Consider the following 26,714-nt stretch of genomic DNA (forward strand, 5'->3'; position numbering starts at 1 on the left):
CTACACTTAGCTGGTAGAATCTTAAAGACACCTGATAGTTTAGTTTCTTGTTTATGACAGGCCGAACCAAACTTCGATGTTTAGTTCCGAGATTCGTTCTCAAAATTTTAAATACATGGACGTACCCCTGTAACAATACTCACTCGCAGTAGAATTATGACTAAAGCGGATGCACTTTTATGCATTTGACGCCTTTATAAAATAACTGCAACTGAAAAGCCTATTAATAGGCTTGCCGTACATGAAGGGTTAAGTTAGTACACACCCATTCTGAGTTTCAATAAAGTAAAGCACTACACTATATGGTAATTCATCTAACGTCAACTTTTCAATTTTTTTTGTTTTTTTTTTTTTGTTCTTCTGTTTCTTGATAGCTAGAATTGTATATGCGATGGGCAAAGGTTTAGTTTAATTACGTTGAAGCGTTTAGAACTTAAATCACCTCGAAGCATTCATTTCAAAACAAAATCAAGCGTATCGAAGCTAGAGGTGTTATCGAATGGATATTCTCTATAATGAATTTAAAACTCTTCGAATTGCACAAAAAGCAGTAATCAGTAAAATTTATTGCCAGTGACCTTTAATTTGCATTACCAGTAAACTTTTACTGATTACTGAAAAAAATTACATTACCAACAATCTTTTACTGATTACTAAAAAAATTACATTATTATAAATATTTTTTTATATAATAAACTATTTTTTACATTATAAAACATTTTTTTATTGATTACTGAAAGGAATTGCGGTAGAAATACTGACAAGGTAATTTGATTTGCACTATCAGAAAAATATTTACTCTTTATTGAAACTGGTTACAAGTTACTATTACTGGCCGAAATCAAAATAGCCTGCCAGCTGTTTCAGTCCTGCACTCGCTGGTGTCAAATCGAAATCCCGAGAGCTGACAGGTTCTTCAGCTCAAAAAAATATTTTTACTTCAACTTTTTCCAGTAATCACTAAAAAAATATTTTTCAGTGACTGATATTTTTTGTCCAGTGATCAGTAAAAAAATTATTTACTTAAACATTTTTCCAGTAATTAGTAAAAAAATATTTTTGCTAAAGTTTTGGTACAGTAATGAGTAAAAATATATTAGTACTGAAATTTTTGTTTATTTTTTTTTATCCCGTAATCAGTAAAAAAATATTTTTACTTCAAATTTTTTCAGTAATCAGTAAAACATATTTTTCAGTAACTGAAATTTTTTGTCCAGTAATCAGTAAAAATATATTTGTACTGAAATTTTTTCAGTAATCAGTAAAACATATTTTTCAGTAACTGAAATTTTTTGTCCAGTGATCAGTAAAAAAATTATTTACTTAAACATTTTTCCAGTAATTAGTAAAAAAATATTTTTAATGCATTTTTCTCCGGTAATAATAAATAAATAATTGGCGCATACACTTCTGTTAGGTGTTTGGCCGAGCTCCTTCTCCTATTCGTGGTGTGCGTCTTGATGTTGTTCCACAAATGGAGGGACCTACAGTTTCAAGCCGACTCCGAACGGCAGATATTTTTATGAGGAGCTTTTTCATGGCAGAAATACACTCGGAGGTTTGCCATTGCCTGCCGAGGGGCGGCCGCCATTAGAAAAATGTTTTTATTAATTTTGCTTTCACCGAGATTCGAACTAACCTTCACTCTGTGAATTCCGAATGGTAATCACGCACCAACCCATTCGGCTACGGCGGCCGCCGGTAATCAGTAAAATAATTTTTTTTGCTAAAGTTTTGGTCCAGTAATCAGTAAAAAAATATTTTTACTACAAATTTTTTCAGTAATCAGTAAAAAAAATATCTTTCAGTAACTGATATTTTTTGTCCAGTAATGAGTAAATTTTTGTTTTTTTCAGGAATCAGTAAACAATTATATTTACTGCATTTTTACTGCTACTGCGAAGTGCCCATCTCTGGTCACAAATAATACAAAGAAAATTGATTCATAAATGTCTCCTTATTGGTATTAGTTTATCAATTCCGTACTGTCGATTTTTGACAATTTTCTTGGCTGATAATGTCACGCATTTTTTCCATACAAAGTACTTTCCATAAATTTTTTTATGAAAGAAAATGGCTATCACCGTGAAAAAAAACTGCAAAAACTCAACGGTGTTATGTAGCCACTGAGAGCTTGCATTTTGTTATTCTAAAAGTGCATGAGCTACAAAACTGTATTCTAAAAATTAGATTCTAAAAGATTCTGATTAAGAAGTGATTCAAATTCTTGTGCAATATTCGAAACCTTTGGAAAACCTTTATGGAATGGATATTCTCTACAACAAATTTAAAACTCTTCGAACAGAGACGAACAAAGCAATAAGAACCCAAAAAAACTATATTTTACGGCCAACGATTTAGTACAGCAATTGGCTCCAAGCAATCATGGCAGCGTGTTCGCGCAATAGCTATTGGTAAAGAAAAGACTTGACGATGTAAAGGTAAATGATATAAATTAATAGTTCCTTGATTTCTCGGATACCTTCGAGAAAACTAATTATAACAACTATAGCTGCAATTCGGTAAAACCTCTGACAAACTTCAGCTACAACTGTCTTAAATTGTGTGTCTGAAGTTAAAGAATTTATTTTACTTTTGATCCTCGTCGGTAAACCTAATCAGCTCATATCTTTTTGGTCGATCCGCAAAAGTCAGCATAGAAAACACAATACCTGACTTTCTCTCCATATCTAGCGAAGTCCCACAAGGGTCAACTCTTGGTCCCCTACTGTTGGTTTGTTTCTTATATTAAAGAGCTGTCTAAGGTAATGAAGTACAATAAAATTCAGATATTTGCTGATGATGTTCAACTGCACTCGAGCTACCCTTTTCACTCCTTAAACCTTTGAAGAAATAACCTCAACAGGGACTTAGTCAACGAGTGCCCAAGTAAGAATAGTCTGATCTTGAAACCAAATAAGCCGCAATGTATTGCTATTTTTTAAAAATATTTTGAAATCACTATTTATGACAAAATTTTATTAAACAGATCAGCGATGCCGTATGTCCATATAGCTAAGAGCATAGATGTAGTATTCAATAGAACACTAACGTGGGATAGCCATATCTATATTACAATTGGTAGAGTGTACGGAATGCTGAGATTTTTGTACCTAACACCAATACCCACTAGACAGCTCATCGCGAAACCTAACATTGATAGTAATTGCAATAAAAAGCTCAATGTGATTTATAATACCATTGCCACATATATGTATATAAGAGTAGCAGAAAACGGTATGTTACATCCCTTTTTGGGCTCACAAGACAACCTCGATATCACTCGACGATAGGTTGCAGTTCAAGTACCTTATAGTGCTTCATGAAATCATAGACTCGGAAGAGCATCCGCATCTAAAAAATCGCCTTCAAATTACTCAATCGTGACAATTACCATACAAGAGCTTTCGCGCTTGAACTTTACTTCTGTGATATCTGAGCGTCAGTTTTTCGTCCCTACTGCCCGTCTATGGAAAAAACTACCTCTTAAGCTCAGGGCTACTAAAGATACATTGCACGTTAAAATGGCATTACTTAAATTCTATTCACAGTACTGAAAAATTTTTACTATTTACTCATTTGTCTCTACTCTACTTCGCTAAATTCTTGTATTAGTCTTCTTTTCTACAAATCCTACCCTTCATGAATAATGTAATTTAATTTAAATTTAATAAATTTGAGGTGGCAAGTTCAAATTGCATATACATTTTTAATTTACATTCTTAGATAAATATTTGAAGAACTTCATCAAAACCATTTAATTGAAACGCTTAGGAGATTAGTTGGGAGCGTGTTTGCTTGCAAATTGAATGGCCAAATATCGTTAAATGAAAAATTTTGGTAAGTAAAAATGCACACACATTGTAATATATATTATAACGTTTTACAAATATACATACATACAAGGGGAAGTTAAGAATAAAGAATACTCGCATCCTAAATCTGTTTTTGCGTTAGAAGTTGCATCCTTAGCTGACTTCCAGTGAAAGCTTGGTGACATTCGGGTTAGTGGAAGGGAAGTTATTGCACCCTAAGTGTCAGTATGTTTGAGTCATCGGTACAAAAATGAGTTTCGAGCAAAGAGTTAATATCAAATTTGGTTCCAAAATCGGTGAAACCTTAACCGACTCATTTGAATGAATGAAAAAAGTTTATGGCGATGATTGTCTGTCTCGGCTAGAGACTTCGTGAGTGGGTTACACGTTTAAGAGATGGTTGTGAGGACATAAATGGCAATGAACACAAGGGCCGCCTAAAATCTGTAATCACCGAAAACTTCATCGAAAATCGTGAATTTATCAAAAATTAACCGAAGTCATCGCTGAAATTCATGGAATCGGTCGATTTATCGCTTTTTAACGGATCATTTGGGCTTAAGAAAGGTATGTGCAAGTCCCATTCCGCACAAGTTAACTGAGGACCAAAAATTGCTCAGAATTCAACATTCGAAAGACTTCATTAAAGAGGTGAGAACAGACAAGAACTTCCTTTACAACACTGAAACTAACCGTCAGAGTGCCGAATGGAAGACCCCAAACGAGCCACCACCCAACAAAACACGCGTTTGGAGAAGTCAAAAATAAAGTAAATGCTCATTTATTTTTGGGATTCCAAGGGAGTTGCCCACAAGGAGTTAGTGCCGATGGGCCAAACCATCAATGCAATTTTCTATCTTGGCGTTTTGAAGCGAATTCGCCCAGAACACCGCGAAGGCGCTTATTTCATGATAATGAACCATCTCAACGATCCACTCTTGTGACTGATTTTTTGACTAGAACTCCCATTTTAACCATCACTCCCTCACCGTATTCCCCTGTGACTTCCACCTACCCGGAAAATATCATTTGGCCATGAAAGAAAAACGTTTTGCGTCTGTAGAGGACATCCAAAAGGCTTGTACCGCCATCCTGAAGGGCGTTGCAGATTCTGGTCAATGACATGAAAAAATCGAAAATCTTTTACATCGCGCAAAACACTGCATTAAGGCCATAGGGGCCTATTTTTAATGTATAAACTCGAAGTTATCAGAACAAAGCTCCTGTCGTTAATATTTTAGCTCAGTATTGTTTATCTTGTAATTGATAAAAAGCGCGCACGTTATTCAAATTATTCGCGACTTCTGCTGGTTTTTACGTTGTAAAAAAGTTTGTTATTAGCCATTATTTTTTGCTTCCTCGAGTTCTTTACATAACCATTCCATCAGGAGACTTATAATTTTTGCAAATGATCATACAGACCGTATATAAATACAAACAAACAAGCAATGGAGCACTTAAACTTCAAAAGATTTCCATCACTCAAAATAGTTTTGACTATTCAGTAGAAGGCGGCGTACAGGCTCTAGTTAAATGGAGTCTGGGAAGAAAGACAGTCTGAAGAAAGTACTGGCCCCTGTCAGATATACCACCTGTTGTCGGAGCAGTGCGCACTGTTCTGGATGCCTGCGAATCATCGGGTGCGTTTCGTTAGCTTCGGCAGGAAGTGTGACGTTTTTATCTCAGATAGAGATCAATGGTTAAGTCCAGAGAACTTATTAACGGGATATCAGCACATTTTCTACACCGACGGATCCAAAACCAGTGATGGAAGCGGATCTGGATGGTACTTAGACGAAGACACTATGTACTCCTATGCCACAGCACAGATGGCCACGGTATTCCTTACGGAAGTCTATGCCATCTTGAATGTGGCGTACTGGCTAATTGAGAAAAAGTGGCGGGGTAGCAGTATTGGAATTTGTAGTGACAGTCAAGCTGCACTGAAAGCCCTTGCTAACCCACGCAGCTCTTCAAAGTTAGTGGGTGACTGTAAGACAAAACTGAACAGTTTTGCTAAAAACAACAAAGTTAGTCTTATTTGGATGCCTGGACATTGTGGTATTACAGGGAATAAGTTAGCTGATAAACTAGCTAATGAAGGCTCTGCAAGGCCATCTAACCTTTCTAGGTGAAAATTTTTCATCGATTCAATTATGAATACTAGAAGACGTTGGTCTGAGTTCGACTCCTGCAGAGTAGCCAAATGCTTCGTGAAAGAACCAAACAAGAAAATAACGACCTCTCTCCTAAACTCAGCAGAAAGGTCCTGAGAGTAGTGGTGGGTGTAAGCTCAACGTCCGTGGTCAGCTTATGGCTGCCACAGGGGTTATAGACAGCCCGATATGTCTATCCTATCTTGAGGATGACGATACTGCAGATCATTTTCTCTGTAGCTCTCCGGCGTTTTCCAGAATCAGGCTTAGGATATTAGGTTGCGATATACTGAGTATGGATAAAGTTCATACTCTTCCTCTTCCGGATCTCTTACGATTCATCAATGAATCCAAAGGATTTGTGGAAGAGTGACCTGAAACAAATTTCTCCGTCGTACGACCCATATTTTAACTTTCCTATCTCTCTATTCTTTCTAGTGAAGTCGATTCGGGTGTAGTACAATGGTCTACTAATTTAATCTAATCTACTGTTCAATAAAAAAATTATGCAAAAATAAAATTGGAAGATTAACTTTGCGCCACCTTACTCACAATTTATTATCCAGCTACACGCGACCGAAAGATTACGTTGTAATTTGAACGCACAGTTCGTCTTGGTTAGTTCTAAAATCTTAAGTACTTTTTGCATTATTTTTGGAGGAACGTTTGTACGAATGTATCTTTACTCAATCTTACAAGAAAAATTTTACTTAAGGAGGCATCCTTTGAGGAATTATCTTTTATTAGAAAAACTTTTTTGTTTTGAGTTTGCTGCAAGAACGAAAATTTTGTGTAAAAAAATTACTTAAAAAAATTGTGTAAAAAATACGTGATTTTTAAATAAAAACTACTGATGTGTGGAATAACTGATTCAAATTTCAGATCAATCAGATGCCCTGAAGAGCCAAACCCTGTTGACAAGCCACCTATCTTTTTTTTAAGACACATACTTCGGTGCCACACTACTACAAAAAATATTTAAAGAAAAAAAAAACAAAAATTGTTTTTGTATACTATTTGATGTCAGTAATAGCATACTATAAAAACAAAACGGTCGCATTTTATTTTCTTAAAAAAAAATTCCTAAAAAATATCAGTAAAAAATGAGTATTTGTCCTTAAATTTATTGAAGAAGTTAGGCTCGGAGAAATACTTTGAATCTATGAAGGGGCACAATCGATCTTTCAGGTCGCCGTTCTAAGTCCGCTCATAATAGAAATAATTATAGCAAATACTCATTATGAAATAACCGACCTAAGCCTACTACCATATATTTAAAGCACCACTTGCTAAATTCGTTGAACCAAAACCTTTTGCTAGCTGAGTAGCTCATGCGCTGAGGTCATAAATGTAAAAATGCGCTGAACTAAAACGTAACTAATGGTTATAAACTCTTGAAGAAGAAACAGCAATCAAAAAATCAACGTACATAGTACACGCATTATGCACACGCACACGCACACACACACCCAAACAATTGAGCACAGATATGTATCATGTTTTAGATGCTCGTAAAAGGTAAATTTTATGCAGCTCGTTACCAGGCAAGAGGTGAGCAACATATGTTCGCGTGCTAGCTACAAACTATTTGCGTGTTACTTTTTTATTTAAGTTTTTTTTTTTGCTGCGTGAATTTCAAAATCTCATATCAACATACGCGCGTACACTAACAGTAATTGTTGGGCGCGGATGAGCGCAAATAAAAACAAGAAACTAACTTGATCAGTTTACTAGCTTTACAGCTGATTGCATCACTTTCGCTTCGCAAGTACGCATAGAAATATTCAACAGCGCCGGCTGCAAGGGGTAGCGCGTACATGGCGTATGAGCAACCTTGCGAAACAGTTGACAGAATGTTAACAACTGTGCCTGTGTCGTTTATTGCATTCTTCTAAAGCTGTGCGCTTGTGTGACTCTTTCCCCGCTCACTTCTACACTATAAATTCTTGTTACACGTTACGTGCTGCAAGCCAGACGACACAATGTTTTGGCACTTTTTGAAAACTTTTACTGTGCGATGTGTCAATAAGAAATTTTTATTACCCTATGGTTTTAAACTGGCAACAAAGTACCGACAATTCATGTCTGGCGCTATAATTTCCAAATTTCAACACACGACAATTCGAGGTTTGCTTTCTTCTCCCTCTCTCTCTTTGTACTGGTGGGTTTGGAGAGCGAAATTATTTTACGGCACTCTACCTTCTGTATGCGTCAGTACACAAAGTGAAATAATTTAATTTTGAATCTCATTATTAATTTATGCGATACTCTACTAAAGAGCTGACAGCTGACGGTTGGCGCGTAACAGTTTATTGAAAAAAGTATAATAACAACTAAAGTGAGAGTAATACCACAATTTGTTGCGTTTACTTGTTTTTTTTTTTTGCTTTTTTTCTAACGAACTCAAAGGCGAAAAGTTCGCCATATCAAGAATTTACATATTTTATTCAAAATTAATTTCGCTTTACTTTTTGTATTTTCAATCTGTTTAAGATTTTTTCTGACCATAAAATATGCAATTGACCAACTAGTAAGGAAGCTGATGAGTGGAGTGTAGCTTATTTTGCAAGCTGGCCGGTTGAGGTTGACAATCAAAGCCGAATGGTTGGTTATGCCCAACTCTAAGTATGGAAAAGTAATTTTAGGGCTCGATTTTCGAGTGAATAATTTAAGGTTGCCTGTTCTAAGGAAGTGGGTTTTGGAAAACAACGAACTAAACAAAAGATCAAGACGAAATATTTAAGTGGTTCATCATCATCATTCGCATCATAGCATTTACCGTTCCTCTACCATTGCGCACCACATGTCTCAGTTCATTGCATGGTTTCTTCGGGCCTTCTTGCCATGCAGGTCGTTTTGCACATCATCTGCCGAACTTCTTGGTGGCCGTTCGCTCTTTCTCTTGCCTAAACTGATAGAGTAAAAAGTCTTCTTGCTATTTCGTTACCATTTATTGGAAGAACATGCCCCAGTCATCAAAGACGTTGTGCCTTCACAAAGTGCACTAGGTTTCGCCCATTTATAAGTTCTTCGGTCTTATTGTTGTATTTTATTTTATATGATCTATCAGGCTCTCGTATATGGCCAACAATTCTACTCAAAATTTTAGATTAACTTATTTATATTAGTAGTCAGAATCCATGTTTTACATCCATCGTTGCTAGTATAGGGTTTTTCAATAAGGGCGGGTAGATGTTGAAATGGAATAAAATGGCGTTTGCTGTGTGGCATGTAGCGCCGTCCTGCTGGAACCACATATCGTCTAGGTCCATATGGTTCAATATGGACCATAAGAAATTGGAAGGCCCACCACGTCTACTGAAAAATGGGCGCAATGCACGCGACGTTTGCGTTAAATAACACTCATTTTGATAATAAAGTTTTATCATTTGAACGTGCTGTTCAATCGTGTAACTTGCCATGATGATTTGGCATAAACAACTGAATAATAAACAAAAGATTTGACAGATGTCACCAAAACAAAATGGCTGCCACAGGGCGCCAAAATCGACCCGCGCCAATTGAAAACCCCTTTAGTTTTATAAGGGTCCTATCTGTAGCTTACATGTCCATGACAAGAGGTTGTGTTGAAGCCGTTTGAGGTACAGAGCGTGAAGTCTGTCACTTATGTAGATAAACGAATCTGCTTTACTACTTAAGTTTACTCCTAGGAACTTGAAGGCTTCGATTTTTTCAAATTCGTGGGACCCGACCACAGCTTCGCAATCTAACCAAGTATTTAATTTTTCGATATTGACTTCCATACCAACTAGCTTTGCTTTGTTAATAAGATTTAACGCGGTGTCGCTGAACACATATTGGTTTTTTGCGATTACAGAAAGGTCGTCATCATAGCCACAGATCTGAACGCTCCTAGAGAAAATAATGGCGCCAGGGTCGATGTCGTTGATAACAAAATTAAAAACTACACACCTGAGAAAATATCGAAAGGATCAGAGGTTTTTTTCCACTTCCTTCACTTTAAACAGCTTAAGTAAACAAAAGAACAAATCGAAATACTTAGTAGGTTAGGTAATTGCAGAACATTGAGAAAAATATATGCATTATTTTCTGCTTAAAGCATTCAATAATACCTTACCAGAGGCCCGAAAAAATTATGATTTTCAATAATTTTTTGTTTTTTGCTAGTCAATTGCTTTATTTTATAATACAAAAATAAAAACATAGCATTGATAAAGGGTTTTCCAGTAAGAAGTGTTATACACGTAAAAGATCAATGGTTGAAAATAAACGTTGTCCAGATCAATACCTTCCACTTCTGGCCATAAAAAATCGTTAATTATCTCTTGATTACTCCAGCTGCATTTTCGAAAAAGTAAGGTCCTATAACTCCGCCGGACCATAAACCGCACCAAACAGTAGCACGTTGAGGATGGAGAGGCTTTTCAAAAATAATTCTTGGGTTTTCGAGGCCCAGATCCGACAATTTTGCTTATCGACGAAGCCACCGAGGCAGTGATGGTAAATGATTTTTTGAAAAATCCCTACACAGCCCAAAAAAATTCCCTACTTTTCCCTACCCTTACAAAAAATTATCCCTACACAATTCCCTTCATTTTTCCTCCTGCGTTTACACTATAATGAGTTTTATTTTTTCAGAATCCGGCACGGTTTCTTTTAAGAGTGGTAGTAAATGGTTCACCACTTGCAGCGCGACATTATGCTCAGCGAAGAACATGCTAAGTCTTAATTCGAAATTTCTGCAACCATTTGGTTTACTCGATTAAAAAAAAAAATCTGTTTATTTTAGGTGTGTTTTTTATTGCTTTCATATTTTTTTGGTGCATTTCTGATTCGGCGCGCTTCTGAAAATCAGACTTGCCTCAGTCACACGCAGCTTCCAATCAGCCACTAAAATTGTCGTCGTCACGCCACTTGTTATTGAATTTTTGTTTCCGATACTTGCATTGTTTTTTCTGGTATTCTTCCAAAGAGTCAGTCGAAGAGGTGGAACTCATATATAAATATATATGCATTTTAAATATAAAAAAAGCTTAAACTAAATTAATTGCAAACTTACTTCAAAAGTCAAAAGCACCAAAAAACTAACAATTTTCGGCGAAGAAAAAATTGCGTTGTCGGTAACGAAGAAAAAAACGGCAATGTTGTAGTATTAACGCTTTTAAAAGTATTCTGCCATAAAGAAAAAAAGTCTGGCATAAAACCTTACTGCGGATTTTTATTTTAAATGAACTTTTCTAATTTTTCCCGCTATTTGAAATTTTTTTCTGACCTTCTTGAAAATTCCTTACATTTACAGAATTTAACAAAATCTGTCCTTCTTTTCCCTACACCCACATTTTTCGACATAAATTCCTACATTTACCATCACTGCACCGAGGTGGAAATGAGCATCATTACTCAAGATGATATTTCAATGGAATTCCGGATCATTTTCATGCGTTTCAGCGACCCAATTAGCCAATACACGACGTTGTTGATAATCGGCCGGCTTAAGTTATTGTATTAACTGAACTTTATAAGCCTTAAGACCCAAATTTTTATGCAAAATACGGTTTAATGACGTCTGTGGAATGCCTAATTCTAAAGAACGGTTTCTTCAACACTTTCGGCTACCACAGCAATATTTCCGGTTGTTTTTGAGCGATGTGCACGGGTTTTATCCTTCACATCACTAACTTCTCCCAACAGCTTTTTTCACCAATTTCTGTATTGCGGTCCGACAAGGTGCTTCACGATGACCCAAAATGTTTGAGTTTTACGAACCGTCTCTGCCAAATTTTCACCATTTTTATAGTGAATTTTAATAATTTCAGTGCGTTGTTTAAGCGTGTATCGGTCCATTTTTATTAATGACGTAGTTTCTACTTGTAAAATATCAAAAAATGACAGCTTCAAAAGTGACATCTACCGAAATAGTGGGCTAATCAAAATAACACCTATTATTAGAAAACCATTTACATCATGTTCCGACTTGACCTTGGTTGGTTGGTTGGTTAAAGTGGTGATTCTTCCAGAATCCAACTAGCGCTTCCGCGCCATTTTGTTGCCACATCCTCGTTACCAACTTGTTTAACGGTTATTTACAGCATAACTATATCCAGTCTGTGCTGTTAAGGAACCTTATTCGGTTGTTAACGTCTAAGCTAGATAGTTGTTCGAGATTCTCGAACAGCGGTTGGCCCAGGGTTAACATTCTGTCCTTCCATAGGGCAGGGCATTCACAGAGGAAATGGAAGATTGTCTCCATTTTCTCCGGTTGTTTGCAACTGTGACAGTATGTATTGTGAGGGATACCCATTTTGGCTGGTTGTTCTCCGATAGCCCAAAAGCCAGTTATGACTGCCGTTAGTCTCCAGGCGTCCCGTCGTTTCATTCTTATTAATGCCGACGATTGCTTGAGGTTGTACGTGGGCCATAACGTTCTGCTAATTTTGCATTTCGTCTGGACTTTCCACCTACAGTCTGCGATTCGGAGGTATAGGTCTATGAATAAGTTCGTGCGGTTTTTTTCGAAATTTGAATTTCGGATCATTCCCATGGCTTTTAAACGTTTGGAAATGGTTGATTGATCAACTCCCAAAGTTTTTGCAACCTCTTCTTGCGTTTGAGCCGGATCTTGATCGAGCAATTCCTCCAATTCGGTATCCATGAACTTTGGCGGCGCACCCTCGCGTTCTTCGTCTTCCAAGCCAAAATCACCACTTTTAAAGCGTGCAAACCACTTCTGGCACGTTCGCTCAGCTAGAGCATGCTCACCATAAACTTCCACCAAGATACGATGACTTTCGGCTGCTTTTTTCTTCATATTAAAGAATTCCCCGCAAAAACACATTATTTGGCACGAAATTCGACATTTTCAAGTGTGGTAAAAATATTGTTGTTTACGCTTCAAATAAAAAACTTATACTGACGTTTGTGCCTTACGACAGTAGCTCTCCAATGAATGTTTGGAAATGTGGATCGATGGAATAATAATCAAGTTACGCCATCTGTTGTAAAACCGCACGAACTTATCCATAGACCTATTATTTTTTGGGAAATTGTACTCTTGACTGCACCTAATGGTGTGAGTACCGATTCTGCAAGAGCGTTATTCATGGCAGATCCCCTTCTTGCCAGTTCATCTGCTTTTTCATTACCTTCAATGTTCCGATGTCCCGTGACCCAGATTAAGGTAACTTTATGGTTTTCATTCAAGATGGTGAGGCTATTCTTACAATGTTCCACCACTTTGGAGGTTGTTGTGGCCGAACCCAGTGCCTGGATTGCAGCTTAGCTATCCGAGAGAATAGCGATATTACCCTTAAAAGAGAAGTCTGCGATTAGTAGTACCAGTTCTTCCGCCTGGAAGACACTGCTGGTATTAGGGAGACGCACAGATTTTCCAATTTTAAGTATGTGAGAATATACACCAGCTCCAACACCGCAGCCCATTTTACTTCCATCCGTATAGACTGTAGTGTCGAAGTTGTTTAGAGAGAATCCCTTATTCCATTCTTCTTTAGGTGGAAAGAGCGTGGCAAAATTCCGATTGAAAGTTACCGTCGGGACGATGTAGTCAGTTCTCACCGAGATTAACTGAGTTTGTCGCAATAATAGACTAGCATGACCATAAGTTTTTTCTCTCCAGCGGCCCGCTTCGTTTGACCTAAATGCACTCATGGTTGCCGTCTTCTTAATATGTAGGCCTATTGGAATAACGTGTGTCAGTGCATTGTGAGCCTCTCTAGGACATGATCTGACCGGTATTGCGCATGCTGATCTTTGTATTCTGCCGAGTAGTTTGGTATTGTACTCTCTCCCTAGAGCCTTCCACCAAACTACCGAACCATACGATAGAATAGGTCATATAACCGTCTTATACAGCCATAATGTATGCTTAGGTTGAAGACCCCATCTTCTTCCAAGCATACGTTTACAGGCATATACAGCAATTTCTGCCTTCCTTACCCGTTCTTCAACATTTAATTTCCAGCTTAGTTTGGAGTCCAGAATTACCCCTAAGTACTTTGCGCTGGGTGATAGTCAGAGAGTTTGTCCGTTAATTGGTAGGGTAAAAGTTGGTACCTTGTATCTGGTGGTGAAAAGCATAAGCTCTGTTTTACGTGGATTTAAACCTAGGCCACAGCTTGTGGCAAAAGAGTTAAGCTAGCCTAATGCCCTTTGGATGATCCCACTGATCATATTAGGACATAGTCCTAACGCCATTAACACCACATCATCAGCGTACGCCACCGCTTTTACCCCACCTCTATTAAGTTTTGTTAAGACTTTGCTAATAACGCATAACCAGAGAAGTGGAGACAATACTCCCCCCTGTGGGGTGCCTCTGTGAACCTTCTTGGTTATACTGATATTACTCATATTAGCTTTGATGATCCTGGTTTCTAGCATAGAGATGACCCAGTTACTGATGCAATTGTCCACCTCTAAGTCTATCAACGCCCGTTGGATCGCATCTGTACTAACATTGTTAAAGGCGCCTTCTATATCCAAGAATGCCGCCATGGTATAATGTTTGTTCTCTAGAGAGCCCTCTATTGTTCGGATTACCTCGTGAAGCGCTGTCTCCGTAGATTTGCCTTTAAGGTACGCATGTTGTGCAGTAGATATACCAGAGCTTTCCAAAGATCTTCTAAGATATATTTCCAAAAGTCTTTCAAAGGTTTTTAACAGGAAAGACGAAAGACTGATTGGCCTATAGTCCTTCGTTGATTCATGTCCCCTCCTGCCTATTTTTGGAATGAAGACGACCTTGACTAGTTTCCAACTATCTGGAATATGACCTAGGTTTAAACACGCTTTAAAAATTTCCTCTAGCCATGGTAGGATACAGTCCAAGGTTTCCTGTAACATCTTTGGGATGATCCCATCTGGCCCCGGAGATTTAAAAGGTGAAAAAGATTTAATTGCACATGCAACTTTCTCCTTTGTAATTATTTCTTTTGCGAGGTGCTGTGGATTATATTGGCTCCGCCTGATACTTCCCCTCCCACTTTCGTGGACGCTGCACCCCAAGAAGCCATTGAATGATCTTTGGACAGAACACGGCTAAGCCTGGCAGAATCCCTGGTGGATTCGATTGACGAACAAAATTCGCTCCAGCTCTCTTTCTTGGCGGCCCTAATTGCCTTCTTGTACTGTCTCCGACTCTCTTTGTACAATTGCAATTTCCTGTCGAGTAGCTGAGGTTAAACGTTGATCTAGATTTTTCCGTTAGTTTTGAGAGCTCACTGCTTCACCAAGGGGGATGGGATTTTTTGCTAAATTTTATGGGGCATGACGTTTTGTATGCCCTACTAAATGCCTTCTTCAGTGTTATGGACTTGACCTTAGCAAGTTAAAAAAAAAGACAATATTAATAATTGTATTGTATTTTTCAAAATGAACAATATGGAAAAAACCGGGATTTGATTATTTAAAAAAATCGAAATTTTTTAATAAAAAATCCATCGATGAGGCACAAGCTTTTTATGTTTTTCAAACGCAGTATAAATTTTATTGAAATCTACCAAGCGGATTTTAAATTACGTCGATCACCAATTCATAAAACATAGTTTTGAGAAAAACTCATTTAAAGTTTTGCTATCTGCTCCGGAGCGCCCGAGCGCTCCTTGTTAATTGTTGAATAATTCGAAAAGTATTTCACACAATATTTTTAAGATATTGTACTCTTAGAAAGTGGAAAACACGAATCCAATTTTTGGAAATTCTGTCTACCCCTAACTCCTTACAAATACTATAATCAGCGAATTAGTGTTGGAAAATGTTTCAACAATATTTTTAAATCCTTTTGTTTTGAATTTTGGCGCAGTCTGTCTCAATATAATGCAAAACGTAAGGTAAACCTCAAAGAGGTTTTTTGTGTAACTATTCCTTAGAGTAATGGAAAGCGCCAAATATCTAGACGTTATATTGGATAGGAAGCTAAATTGCGGGCTCACAGTTGCTTATGGAATAAACGAGTCAATGGAGGCAAATGTAGTCCTGTAGATGGATTTTTCAAAGACAATAGATGTGAACCCCAGAATAAAATACATCGCACGCTGCGGTAGTTAGGCGAATTATCTAGTTTGGTATTGGCTCACATCTGTTCCCATATCCGATGCAATATCAATCAAGCCATCGAAAGCTTTTTACTCGTCACTAAACTTCCTTTTAGGAGATCTGCAGGCAAGCAAGATATATTTTGTTTTTACGAGGAAAACGCACCGAAAGCCTTTACTCCGTCAGTATAGGTTTTTAAGCCGAACTGAACCTCCTACTGTCAGTGTACCGATCCCCTCCTGGTACTACTGTTAAGTGAATCGTCGCGAGGTGTTTGGGCATTGGGATCTACATAAGTTACTCTTCATATGCAACCCATCAAAAGTTGTACTTTATTCCTCCACCAGACTTGTAAGCTACTTATTTTTTGAGAAAATTATTGTATAAGAACAGCATATAAACTCTGGCGTAACGAGCCCACCCGCAGAACCGCCCGAAAATTGTGCCTGATTCTCAATGCTGAACGTACAGAACATCTGCTAAGCCAAAATCAGCATAGTCTTAGCACAGTGATTTCCGTTATAATGGGATACTACCCAATAGGCAGATACGCCACGGTTTGTGTTACACAATGGGCTATACTTTTATGAAAAAATAATGAACATTCAAACAAATTGTTAAAATATTGACGTGCAGTCATTTCGCGCGGTCTGTAAGTAGCTTTGCGAGTAGAAAAATCTATATACATATATATAACTTAATACTTTCTTAAGTCTAATTATATATTGCCGAGCTCCTCCTCCTATTTGTGGTGTGCGGTTGATGTTGTTCCACAAATGTTGTGCCTGCCGAGGGCGACCGCTATTAGAAAAATGTTTTTCTTAATTTTGGTGTTTCTCCGAGATTCGAACCTAAGGCTGGCTCTCTGTGAATTCCGAATGGTAGTCACGGCTACGGCGGCCGTCAAGTCCAATTAATCTTATTGATTTTAACGACAGATGTACACTTATATTACATGCAAGGTGGCGCAAAATTAATCATCCAAGCACGTTTTTGAATAACTTTTTAGTAAATAAAAAAAAATGGTGTTAAGAGACGGAAATCTTTATTTTCCCCTATAAGTGCTCCATTGCTTTTATGTAGCTGCCTCTTCACAAGTGTCAAATATGCCTAATGGGCGCCGCCATTTGCAAAAATTGTAAATCTTACAATAGGGTGATTAATTTTGCGCCACCCTACTCATATATGCCTAGCAAAATATTCTCCTCTTCTTACCTTTTCGTAATACGCGGACGAAGCGGCCACATAATCGCTATATATCGATCAATACTTATGGCGACCAGGGTGTATGCGCTCACCAACACCGACACCGCCTGTGAGTAGTTCACCAAATTGCACAGCACCGTACCAAAAGGCCAATGGTTCAAAATGAAAATCGACACAAACGAAAATGGCACGCAAAAGAGCGACATCAGTATATCGCCCACGGCTAAATTGGCTATAAAATAATTTGTGACGGTGCGCATGCGTGGCGTCGATTGCACGATGTAGCAAACAGTGCCATTGCCCAGCAGAGCAAATATAAAAATTGGAATGTACATCAGATAGACGGCCGTTTTGAAGTAGACAGTCGAGAGTGCTGATACATCGTCAGTACTATTCTGTACTGAGTCATCACAGATAATGCCGGTTATATTGAAATCGCCAAAGCCACTCACATCCACATCGCCATCGCCATCACCAAAATCTGCGATTGAGCCTGCCACCGATGCCACCGCCGCCGCAGCTGTAGTGGTGGCAAGATTGCCAATATTTTTCATTGTCCCCGTGAGCGACGATAATACCAGCACCGAAGGACTGTCGCCACTTTCGTTGTAGGCCAGCTGCCCGGGCATAAGCTCAGCAGATGATGAAGAGATGCCAGCTGCTGCGTCTGCGACACTTTCGCTGTCGTTGAGCAATCGCTGTGCGCCGGATGCAGATGTAATAAAGTAATAGTCGCCACTGCTACCCTCAGCCCCTTTCGTATCCGTGGCGCCAGCGAGTAGACTATCGTTGCTGTTGACTGCACTTTTCAATGCGTAGCGCACATATCTCTGTATCGTGCTGCCGGAGGTGTGCAGGTGTGGCAGGATGCTTCGCATTGCATATTCGTGCAAAAATTGGTCCATGCTGTGCATAAATTATATATTTTTCTGTGTGTGTGGATGTATGTGGGCGCGTACGTGCACCTTTGTTTATGAGTCGTTGTTACCGTTGTCGTTATTAAATTTTACACACCAGCACGTGATTTATAGTAGCCCAAGTAAATTGGCGGGATTGCGATGTCAAGCAAATTTTATCAGCGCAATTGTGAGAATATTTTTTTTGTCACTGCCGAAAAGTTGCGAATTATACTGCTATGTGTGTAAAAATGTATGTTAATCCGTACAATCCAATTTCGCAAAATTACTCATACGCCCAGTGCGTCCATTTGGCCTTTGCATATAATTATGTATATTAAAATTTGTGATTCACGGATGAGCTGACGCCACAAACTTATCAGCATACGCCTCAACTGCCGTCTCAAGTCGTTCACAACAACCACAACACTTCTCTTGAAGCTGACAAAAGCCCCACAATACTCAAAGTTACTTTTTAGTTGTTCACTTCTTCACTTCTTATTAAAATTCTGCTTTGTTCTCTGCATTTTGTGTGCATGCATGCAAACTTGGTAAACTCAAAGCACAAATGCAAACTTCTGCATAACAATCAGCAGCTCTCAGCAACTCTTTGCTTTTCCGCCCACTCATATGCCACACATTTCTTTGTTGAAGGGATTTTTGGAATCCTACTCGTATGAGGAGTCAGTTCCTCGCAGCAATTTTGTTACTTATCACAGCACAACTTCAGTTTCCGCTAGAGGTGTTTTCCTTTCACACATAAATCTAAAAATTTGCTGCTCCTTTTTGTGCCTCAAATTTCGCCTCTAGTTTTATTCCGGGAAACCGAATTGAATTCGCCTAGTTAGAAAATTTCCAAATAAACCTTAGAAGGTTACATTGTGATTTATTGCTCTGATGCACACGCACGTACACTGACCACCGTAGAAAGTAGACCTTTACACCTGTAATTAGAAAAGATTTATTATTATTACAAATACTGTCTACGATTGAGTGTAGTAAAAAAGTAGTAAAGCTGTTTGATATGAAAAATTGCCGATTGGGTGAAAGTGGTCATAAATTCGAAAGTACTCATTTTATCCCCCATTTTTTTCATTTTATCACACATTTCATAGAAAGCACTCTTGTAAAAAAAAAAAACATTCAGTTAGAGACAAGAGAATTAAAGAGAGTTGGTAAGTTTGTGAAATTAGCGAGCACACAACATAATTGTTTACGATAAATACGAGGTGTCTTCAAAAAGTATCGCGAATTTTGAATTTTCGCAGGTTACGTATATTCGAATTTCGATTTTTTTGTGGCGATTTGTTGGTACTCATGTCTCTCACTCATGCCGACGAGTTCGGCCATTTTGAATGTTCAGTTAATTATTGACAGCTGCTTTGCTTGCACGTGTTTCGGCTAGTCTTCGATTTTTATCTATTCAAAAAGATGGACCAAAGAACCTGTATCAAAATTTGTGTGAAAAACGAAATTAACTGCGCGAATGCATTCCGAATGTTGACTGTGTCATACGGCGAAGCTATTTTGGACCAAAGCAACGTTTATCGGTGGTACAAAATGTTCTCAGAAGGCCGAGAAGATGTGAACCACGAAAAGCGTGTTGGACGCCCGAGCACTTCAACAACAGACGAAAAAATGTATGAAGTGAAGAAAATGGTATTGGCCAATCGTCGAATCGCCGTTGAAAAAGTTGACATATCGATTGACTCGTGCCGATTTCGTTCGATTTTTTTCAATGATTTGGGCATGAGACGAGTCATCGCAAAATTTGTACCAAAACTGTTCAATTTCGACCAAAAGCAGCATCGCAAGAGTATTGCTAACGAGATGTTGAACTCTGTCCGCAACGACCCAAATTTGCTACAGAGGGTCATACTTTTTTTTTTTTTATTAACGCTTCTTAAAGTATAAGCAGAATAACGTTTAGAAATTACAACTAGTACAACTTAATAAAGATACTAACGAGCAATTTTTATTCAACATATATATTAAAAAAGGAAAAACTAAGATGCCTCAATATTCATAAATTCATTATGAAAGTATAAATATATAAGGTACAGCTACTACTGGGTACCCATCTGGTCTAAAATTGTTTTACGCTTGAGCCGCCGACGATGAGTATTTGGCTGAAGCAAAGCCTATGCTGCAGCATTGACACGTGTACTTAAACGTTGTCTGTGAGCCATAGCGTACTTTTTCGCCACGTGATGGGTAGGATACCAAGATCACGATGGAGGTCGAGATTTCTCACATAGTATAGAGCATTGACGATGTTGCGCAACACTTTATTTTGGAATCGTTGGTTAATAGTCATGCAAGATTCGCTTGAGCATCCCCATAGCTGAATGCCATACGTTCAGATCGGTTTGAATATTTGATTATATAGCAGTAGTTTGTTGTTCGTTGACAGAATAGAGTGTCTGTCAATAAGATAAAGAAGGTTTTTTGTTTTTAATTCCAGCTCTTCACGCTTTTTCTTGACATGCGCCTTCCAATGCAGTTTAGTATCAAGAGTTATACCAAGATATTTTGCCTCGTTGACGTACGGTATATTTACGCTGTTTATGTAGACTGGCTTGTAAATTGTTTTTTTCAGGCCGAATACAATGTGAACTGATTTTGAATTATTTAATTTGATACGCCATTTTTTTGCCCATGTTGCTATAGAACTCACCGCTGATTGCAATTTCGTCGTTGTAGTCTCGGTCATTTCTCCAACTGCTAGGATAGCCGTGTCATCTGCAAAGGTTGCGGTAACGTGTTGCTCGTGAACCGGTAAGTCATACGTATACAAGAGGTACAAGAGAGGGCCTAGGATGCTTCCTTGAGGTACCCCCGCGCGTGCTTTTTGCAATGATGAATAGGCATTGTCAAGTCTGACACGAAAGTATCTGCCATCAAGGTAGGAAGAAAGGATTTCGCAATAATTCCTGGGCAAAATCAATTTAAGTTTGTGGAGTAAGCTCGTATGCCAAACGTTGTCAAACGCCTGCGAGACGTCAAGAAACACCGCTGCGCAAACTTTGTTTTCCTCTATCGCACACTCTATGGTTCTAACAACTCTGTGAACTTGGTCGATAGTGGAGTGATTTTTTCGAAAGCCAAATTGGTGCGTTGGAATAACTCTCTTGTTTTCTATAATCGGCAACATTCGAGTCAGTAGCAGTCGTTCAAAAAGTTTGGGCAGCATTGGTAGCAGAGAAATAGATACAGGTCGGTATGAAGACACATCATTTGGCGATTTTTCGACTTTCAGAATCATAATTACTTCTGCTGCCTTCCAGTATATGTTATAAATATGTTCCTATATATTTTAACAAAAAACACAAATTAATCAATTGAGACAGACAAGTAACACAATTATTGGGCAATCTCGGAAGAATTTCTGCAGTTATGAGGTCGAAACCAGGCGTTTTTTTCGTTTTCATTTTGGAAAAATTTCGCTCATTACTTCTTCGTTACTAACTGGCTCAATGCTGACATCGCTTTCAATCCAATTGGACGAGATGTCAATATCTTCAGATCCATCATTGGCATAGAAGGTTTTACTAAGATTCTCTGCAAATAAATTTGCTTTTTGCTCATTGGGGGTCGTTTATTTTGATGGGTGCTACGTGTTTTATCGGTCGATTAACTTTGCTCCCTTCCATAAAGAGTAGTCTGTGGATTTATCAGAGGGTCATAATTGGTCACGTGTCATGGGTTTATGGTTATGACGTAGAAACCAAAGCTCAATCATCTCAATGGAAGCTGCCGCACGAACCAAGACCGAAAAAAGTGCGCCAAGTTCGGTCGAATGTAAATCTTTGGCTTACCATTTTCTTTGATTGCAAAGGCGTTGTGCATCATTAGTTCTTGCCACAGGGTAAAACGGTCAATAACGAATATTACCGGCGGCCGCCGTAGCCGAATGGGTTCATGCGTGACTAACATTCGCAATTCACAGAGATAACGTCGGTTCGAATCTCGGTGAAACAAAAAAATTAGGAAAAACAATTTTCTAATAGCGGTGACTTTTGCTTGTTCCCAAAACTGAAGAAGCCCATGAAAGGACGACGCTACGCTACGATTGTCGAGATAAAGACGGCATCGAAGGAGCAGCTGAACAAGATAAAAAAAAATTATTTTTTGAAATGTTTCGAAGATTGGAAAAACCGTTGGCACAAGTGCATAATATCTCATGGGGATAACTTGGAAGGGGACAAAATAGATATTCATGAATAAATAAATAATTTTTGAAAAAAACACAAAATTCGCGATACTTTTTGAATACACCTCGTATACACCGCTGTATAATCTTAAACACACAATAATTTTAGTCATATTTTTTTAAATATTTTTCTGTTAGATATGTTGTCCTCTTATAGACCCGTATGTCTGTTTCCTATTTCATCGAAAGCTCGAAAAACTTTTACTAAATCGACGCAACCCAATAACTACACAAAGAAATATTATCCATACGCAACAGTTCGGATTCAGGAAGCATCATTCCACTAACTCTACATACAGTTTCGCCAGAGAAGCATTTGAAACTAGAGAATACTGTGTTGCCGTCTTCCTAGCATTTCACAAGGCATGGCACGAGGGCCTGCTACTTATACAAACTAAAACTAAACTACGTATACAAACTAAAAACGAATCTTCCTCATAATTTCTTTATGGGGTTAGGGGTAGCCAGAACTTTCAAAAACTTGTATTTTTTTTTTAATTCTCTTAAGGTATAATATAGTAAAAATATTGTGTGGAAATTTGAAGTGAGTCCGAAAAAACCTTTTCGAGTCATTCAACAATTGACAAAGGGTGCTCGGGCGCTCCGGAAATCGATAGCAAAATTTTAAATGCGTTTTTCTCAAAACTACAATATGTTTTTTGAACTGGTAGATTTCAATAAAATTTATACTGCTTCTAAAACATAAAAAACTCGTGCCTGGTCGAAGGTTTTTTTTTAATTTTGATATTTTTTAAACAATTAATTGTCGGTTTTTTTCTCGAAAATCTGAAAAATATTTCCTGAGGCCGCCATATTGTTAATTTTGAAAAAAAATCTTCTATCAGGCACAAGGTTAGGTTGATGAATCTCCAAGGACTTGTGATGATCAACGCAAAGGACTTCTGGAGAAACGGGCTCCACACAAACAGCGTTAATTTTTAGAATTATTAATTTTGCTAAGCTCAAGTCGAAACTTGGTGTGTTGATGCTGGGTTTTTATTTTTGTAAAATAAAGCAATTGACTAGCAAAAAACAAATATTGGAAATTATCATGTTTTCGGGCCTCTGACTACGCCTAACCCCTTATACGGCTAAAATCATACTAACGAAACAGACATTTTCGAGTTAAAATATATGAAGAAGTTACTAATCCTTATGAAATCAATGCCGGTGTGCCGCAGCGAAGTGTGAGACCAGTCTGTAACCAGTACTTTATACGCTTTTCACTGCCGACCGACCTTCAACAGTTTTTCCTAATGGATCGGCAATGGTCCAAGTGAGTTGGTTTCAAGACCGAATGCCACCTCTGCTACCTTTAAATTTTAGCACACATACAGCTACATATGTAGATGGCATTGTAGTAATGACTAGAAATAGTCACGCTTCTACTGCTTCTAATCAGCTTCAGCTAAACTTTGACAGCGGTAGCGCATGGCTGAACAAAGGACGTATAAAAGCCAATGAAGCAAAATCAGCGCAAATAACTTTCACATTCCACAAGGATATTTGTCTTCCAATGCATCTTAACAACTTCCAGACATCCCAAATGGAAATAAGTACTTCGGCATTCCCTTTGATCGGCGTTTTATGTGACGATATCATAAACTTTCCAAGCGGAAGTAGCTTGGAATAAAACTCCACTCCCTTTATTGGCTACTTGGCCATAAATAAGAGGTTTTGCTGGACAAAAGGCTGCTCATATATAAAGCAATACTGAAACCAATATGGACATATGGTCCATCTTGACATCGTACAGAGGTTCTACCCAAAAATGTCGCGTGTGTTGGCACACATACGCATTGATTTGTCGGCAACGATATAATTCATGGTGATCTGGGAGTGCTATCCGTACATAAAGAAGTTGGCAACATCAAGATATAACAACCAGCTTGCTAACCATCTAAAACCTCTCACACCAAACTAACGTCGCACCCAGATTTAAAACGTTTATGCCTACTGATTTGCCACAAAGATTAAAAAAAAGAAATGCGTGTAGCCTAGTATACATAACAGAAGTGCAACTTTCAAGGCAGACAAAGAAAGAGAGAGAGACCTGAGAGAGAATGAGAGAAAGAGAGGTAGAGAGAGAATATGTATCTAAATAAATTCACAACATTTGCAGAGAATACAAATAGACAAAATTTATAAAAAATGGAGAAGGGTCGACCAGTGTAGGTAAACACCGGACAGAAGCTGTGGAAACAACGCGCACTACACTGAGCGTTAATCACCCGCACAAACTCAGCGATTACGGGACCGCAGCGACGGCACAAATTACCGCAAGGCAATACCAATAAATCCGACGCCAGAATAGGTAGTACTTCATAGTACGCACAAGCACTAGCCAGGGAACGGAAATAAGCGCCAAAAAAATCGGCACCAAAAAACGCCCCAAACAGTAGGCACCAAGGAAATATAACGCCAAAAAGTAGGCACCAAAAATATATTTTCTACAAGTTTGCAACAACAAACAAGCGCCAAAAAGTAGGCGGTGTTATTTCTCTCTAGAAATTAGCAACCACAAGGAAAAACTCAGTAAAAATAGCCTAAAGTGTATCTAAGATATATAAGGTATATCTCTCTCTCTCCTTTTCCTCTAAGTCATATCTTGTTTCTCTCTCGCGGAACGTAATGCCCAAAACGTTGCATGGCCTTGAAATTTTCCTCTCCATTCTCGCTCGTCCATCGACACCTAAGAAGTTTCACTTCAAAAATCTATACTATAAAAGTGAATGTCTGTAACACCAAATGACGTAAAAGTTTTTACACATTCATGTTTTCACCCAATGAAGGTTATAGGCATGTTTTTATGATGGAACTCCCTTCCCACAGCCCCCAGGCCGCGCCACCACTCTCATTCGACACTAATAATCGAATATTTACTTAAATTTAATCTAAAAAATCTTAGTTTTTCCTATTTCCCACTATTTATAGCACTCTCTAGACTTCATAATCCGCATAAGCTGTTCAACTATGACCCAAATGCAAAGTTCGAAAACGGTTTGAGATAGAACCGCGGGGTCGCGGGTTAAAGCTAGTAAAACAATAAAAATATTTTTTATTATGTTTTAGAGAAAACATTTTGACATGCCTGTTTGCGCGAGCAACAAAAAAACATCATTTGTATTAGGCAAGAAGAAAGTAAAAGTTGCAAAATTATAAAATTCGGCAATTTTTCATCAAAACTTTAAGCTTTCTACTCAGAATCTCTAGATTAAATCCCGGTATTAAGTTTTATAGCTCGTTGAATTTTGATATAAAGAAGTGTAATATCAATTGGCGCTCACATTCTTGTTGGCCGAGCTACTCTTCCTTTTTGAGGTATACATCTTGAAGTTTTCTCACAAATTGAGGGATCTGTTTGTCATTGCCCACCGAGATCGACGCATCCAAAGCTGGCATCGATTGCATGGATCAAATAGCCACACATTTCACATCAAAACGGCCAACAAGTCGATGGACTTTTGCTTTCTTTTGCAGCTTCTTGGATTTCATGGCATTCATCATGTTTTGCATTTGCAAGAAGTTGAGGGGCTCAGAAAAAGGGGCTCAGAGCACAACTCGTTTGGATATGTTATCATTTTTCAACAAACCAATTGCTACCCTGGTCTTTTGGCTGTGACTTTTTTCACAAACCAAAATATTTGCAGCGATTATTTTGGCTTCTATGGTATAGGTGACTCAATGCATCCCAAGACCAATGAAAAATGTAAGAAATTAGAAATATATACCGGCGACACTTAAAAAGGAATTATAAATGAATGTAAATACAGGTTCCGGCACTCGAAGTGTAACCAATTAAAACGGCTATAAAAGTTTGGAAAATGTTTTATTCAATTCATAGTAAAAAGTGTGTGAAAATAATACAAATTTAAGAATCAATTTACTTTTGTTCGATGTGACCATCTTTTGCTTTGACTATGACCTTGAGACGGTCCAGAAACGTATTGCAAGCTGCCCGAATGTGACTTACGGGTATTTTGACTCACTCGCAGACCAAGGCTTTTTTCAGCGCAAACTGGTGAATATTTCAGTTCGGACTTTGCTCTCCAAAATTACCCAAAGAGAATAACCCATCGGAATTGAGTCTGGTGAATACGAGAGCCAATGTGTGGACGTTATGAAGTTCGGAACTTTGTTTTCTAGCCATTCATGGTTCACTCGAGCTTTGTGTGACGGTGCCGACTCCTGTTGAAACGTCCATGGTCTGCCACGGAAATGTTTGTCTGCCCACGACTTCAAAGCAACCTCCACAATACTTTCCCGATAATATTTCGCAATTACTTTCAAGTCAGGCTGGATAAAAACGATTAGAGAACACCCATCTGCGGTTATAACGGCTCAAACTATTACCTGTGGTGGGTGCTGTCTCCTAGTGCCCAATCGATGACTCAAA

At 38.2% G+C, this 26,714-nt stretch overlaps 1 protein-coding gene across 1 annotated transcript in view; it reads right to left on the reverse strand.

Moving 5' to 3' along the window:
* Window positions 1–19,014, reverse strand: part of LOC129237751 (RYamide receptor-like) — a 59,308-nt gene extending 40,294 nt beyond the window's left edge. The window contains exon 1 of the mRNA XM_054872679.1: window positions 17,219–19,014. Within this exon, the coding sequence (XP_054728654.1) occupies window positions 17,219–18,123 (905 nt within the window). The 5' untranslated portion in view covers window positions 18,124–19,014. The remainder of the gene's footprint in view (window positions 1–17,218) is intronic.
* Between the last annotated feature and the right edge of the window lie 7,700 nt (window positions 19,015–26,714).

Source organism: Anastrepha obliqua, chromosome 1 (genome assembly GCF_027943255.1).
Source record: "Anastrepha obliqua isolate idAnaObli1 chromosome 1, idAnaObli1_1.0, whole genome shotgun sequence".
NCBI classification, from domain to species: Eukaryota; Metazoa; Arthropoda; class Insecta; order Diptera; family Tephritidae; genus Anastrepha; species Anastrepha obliqua.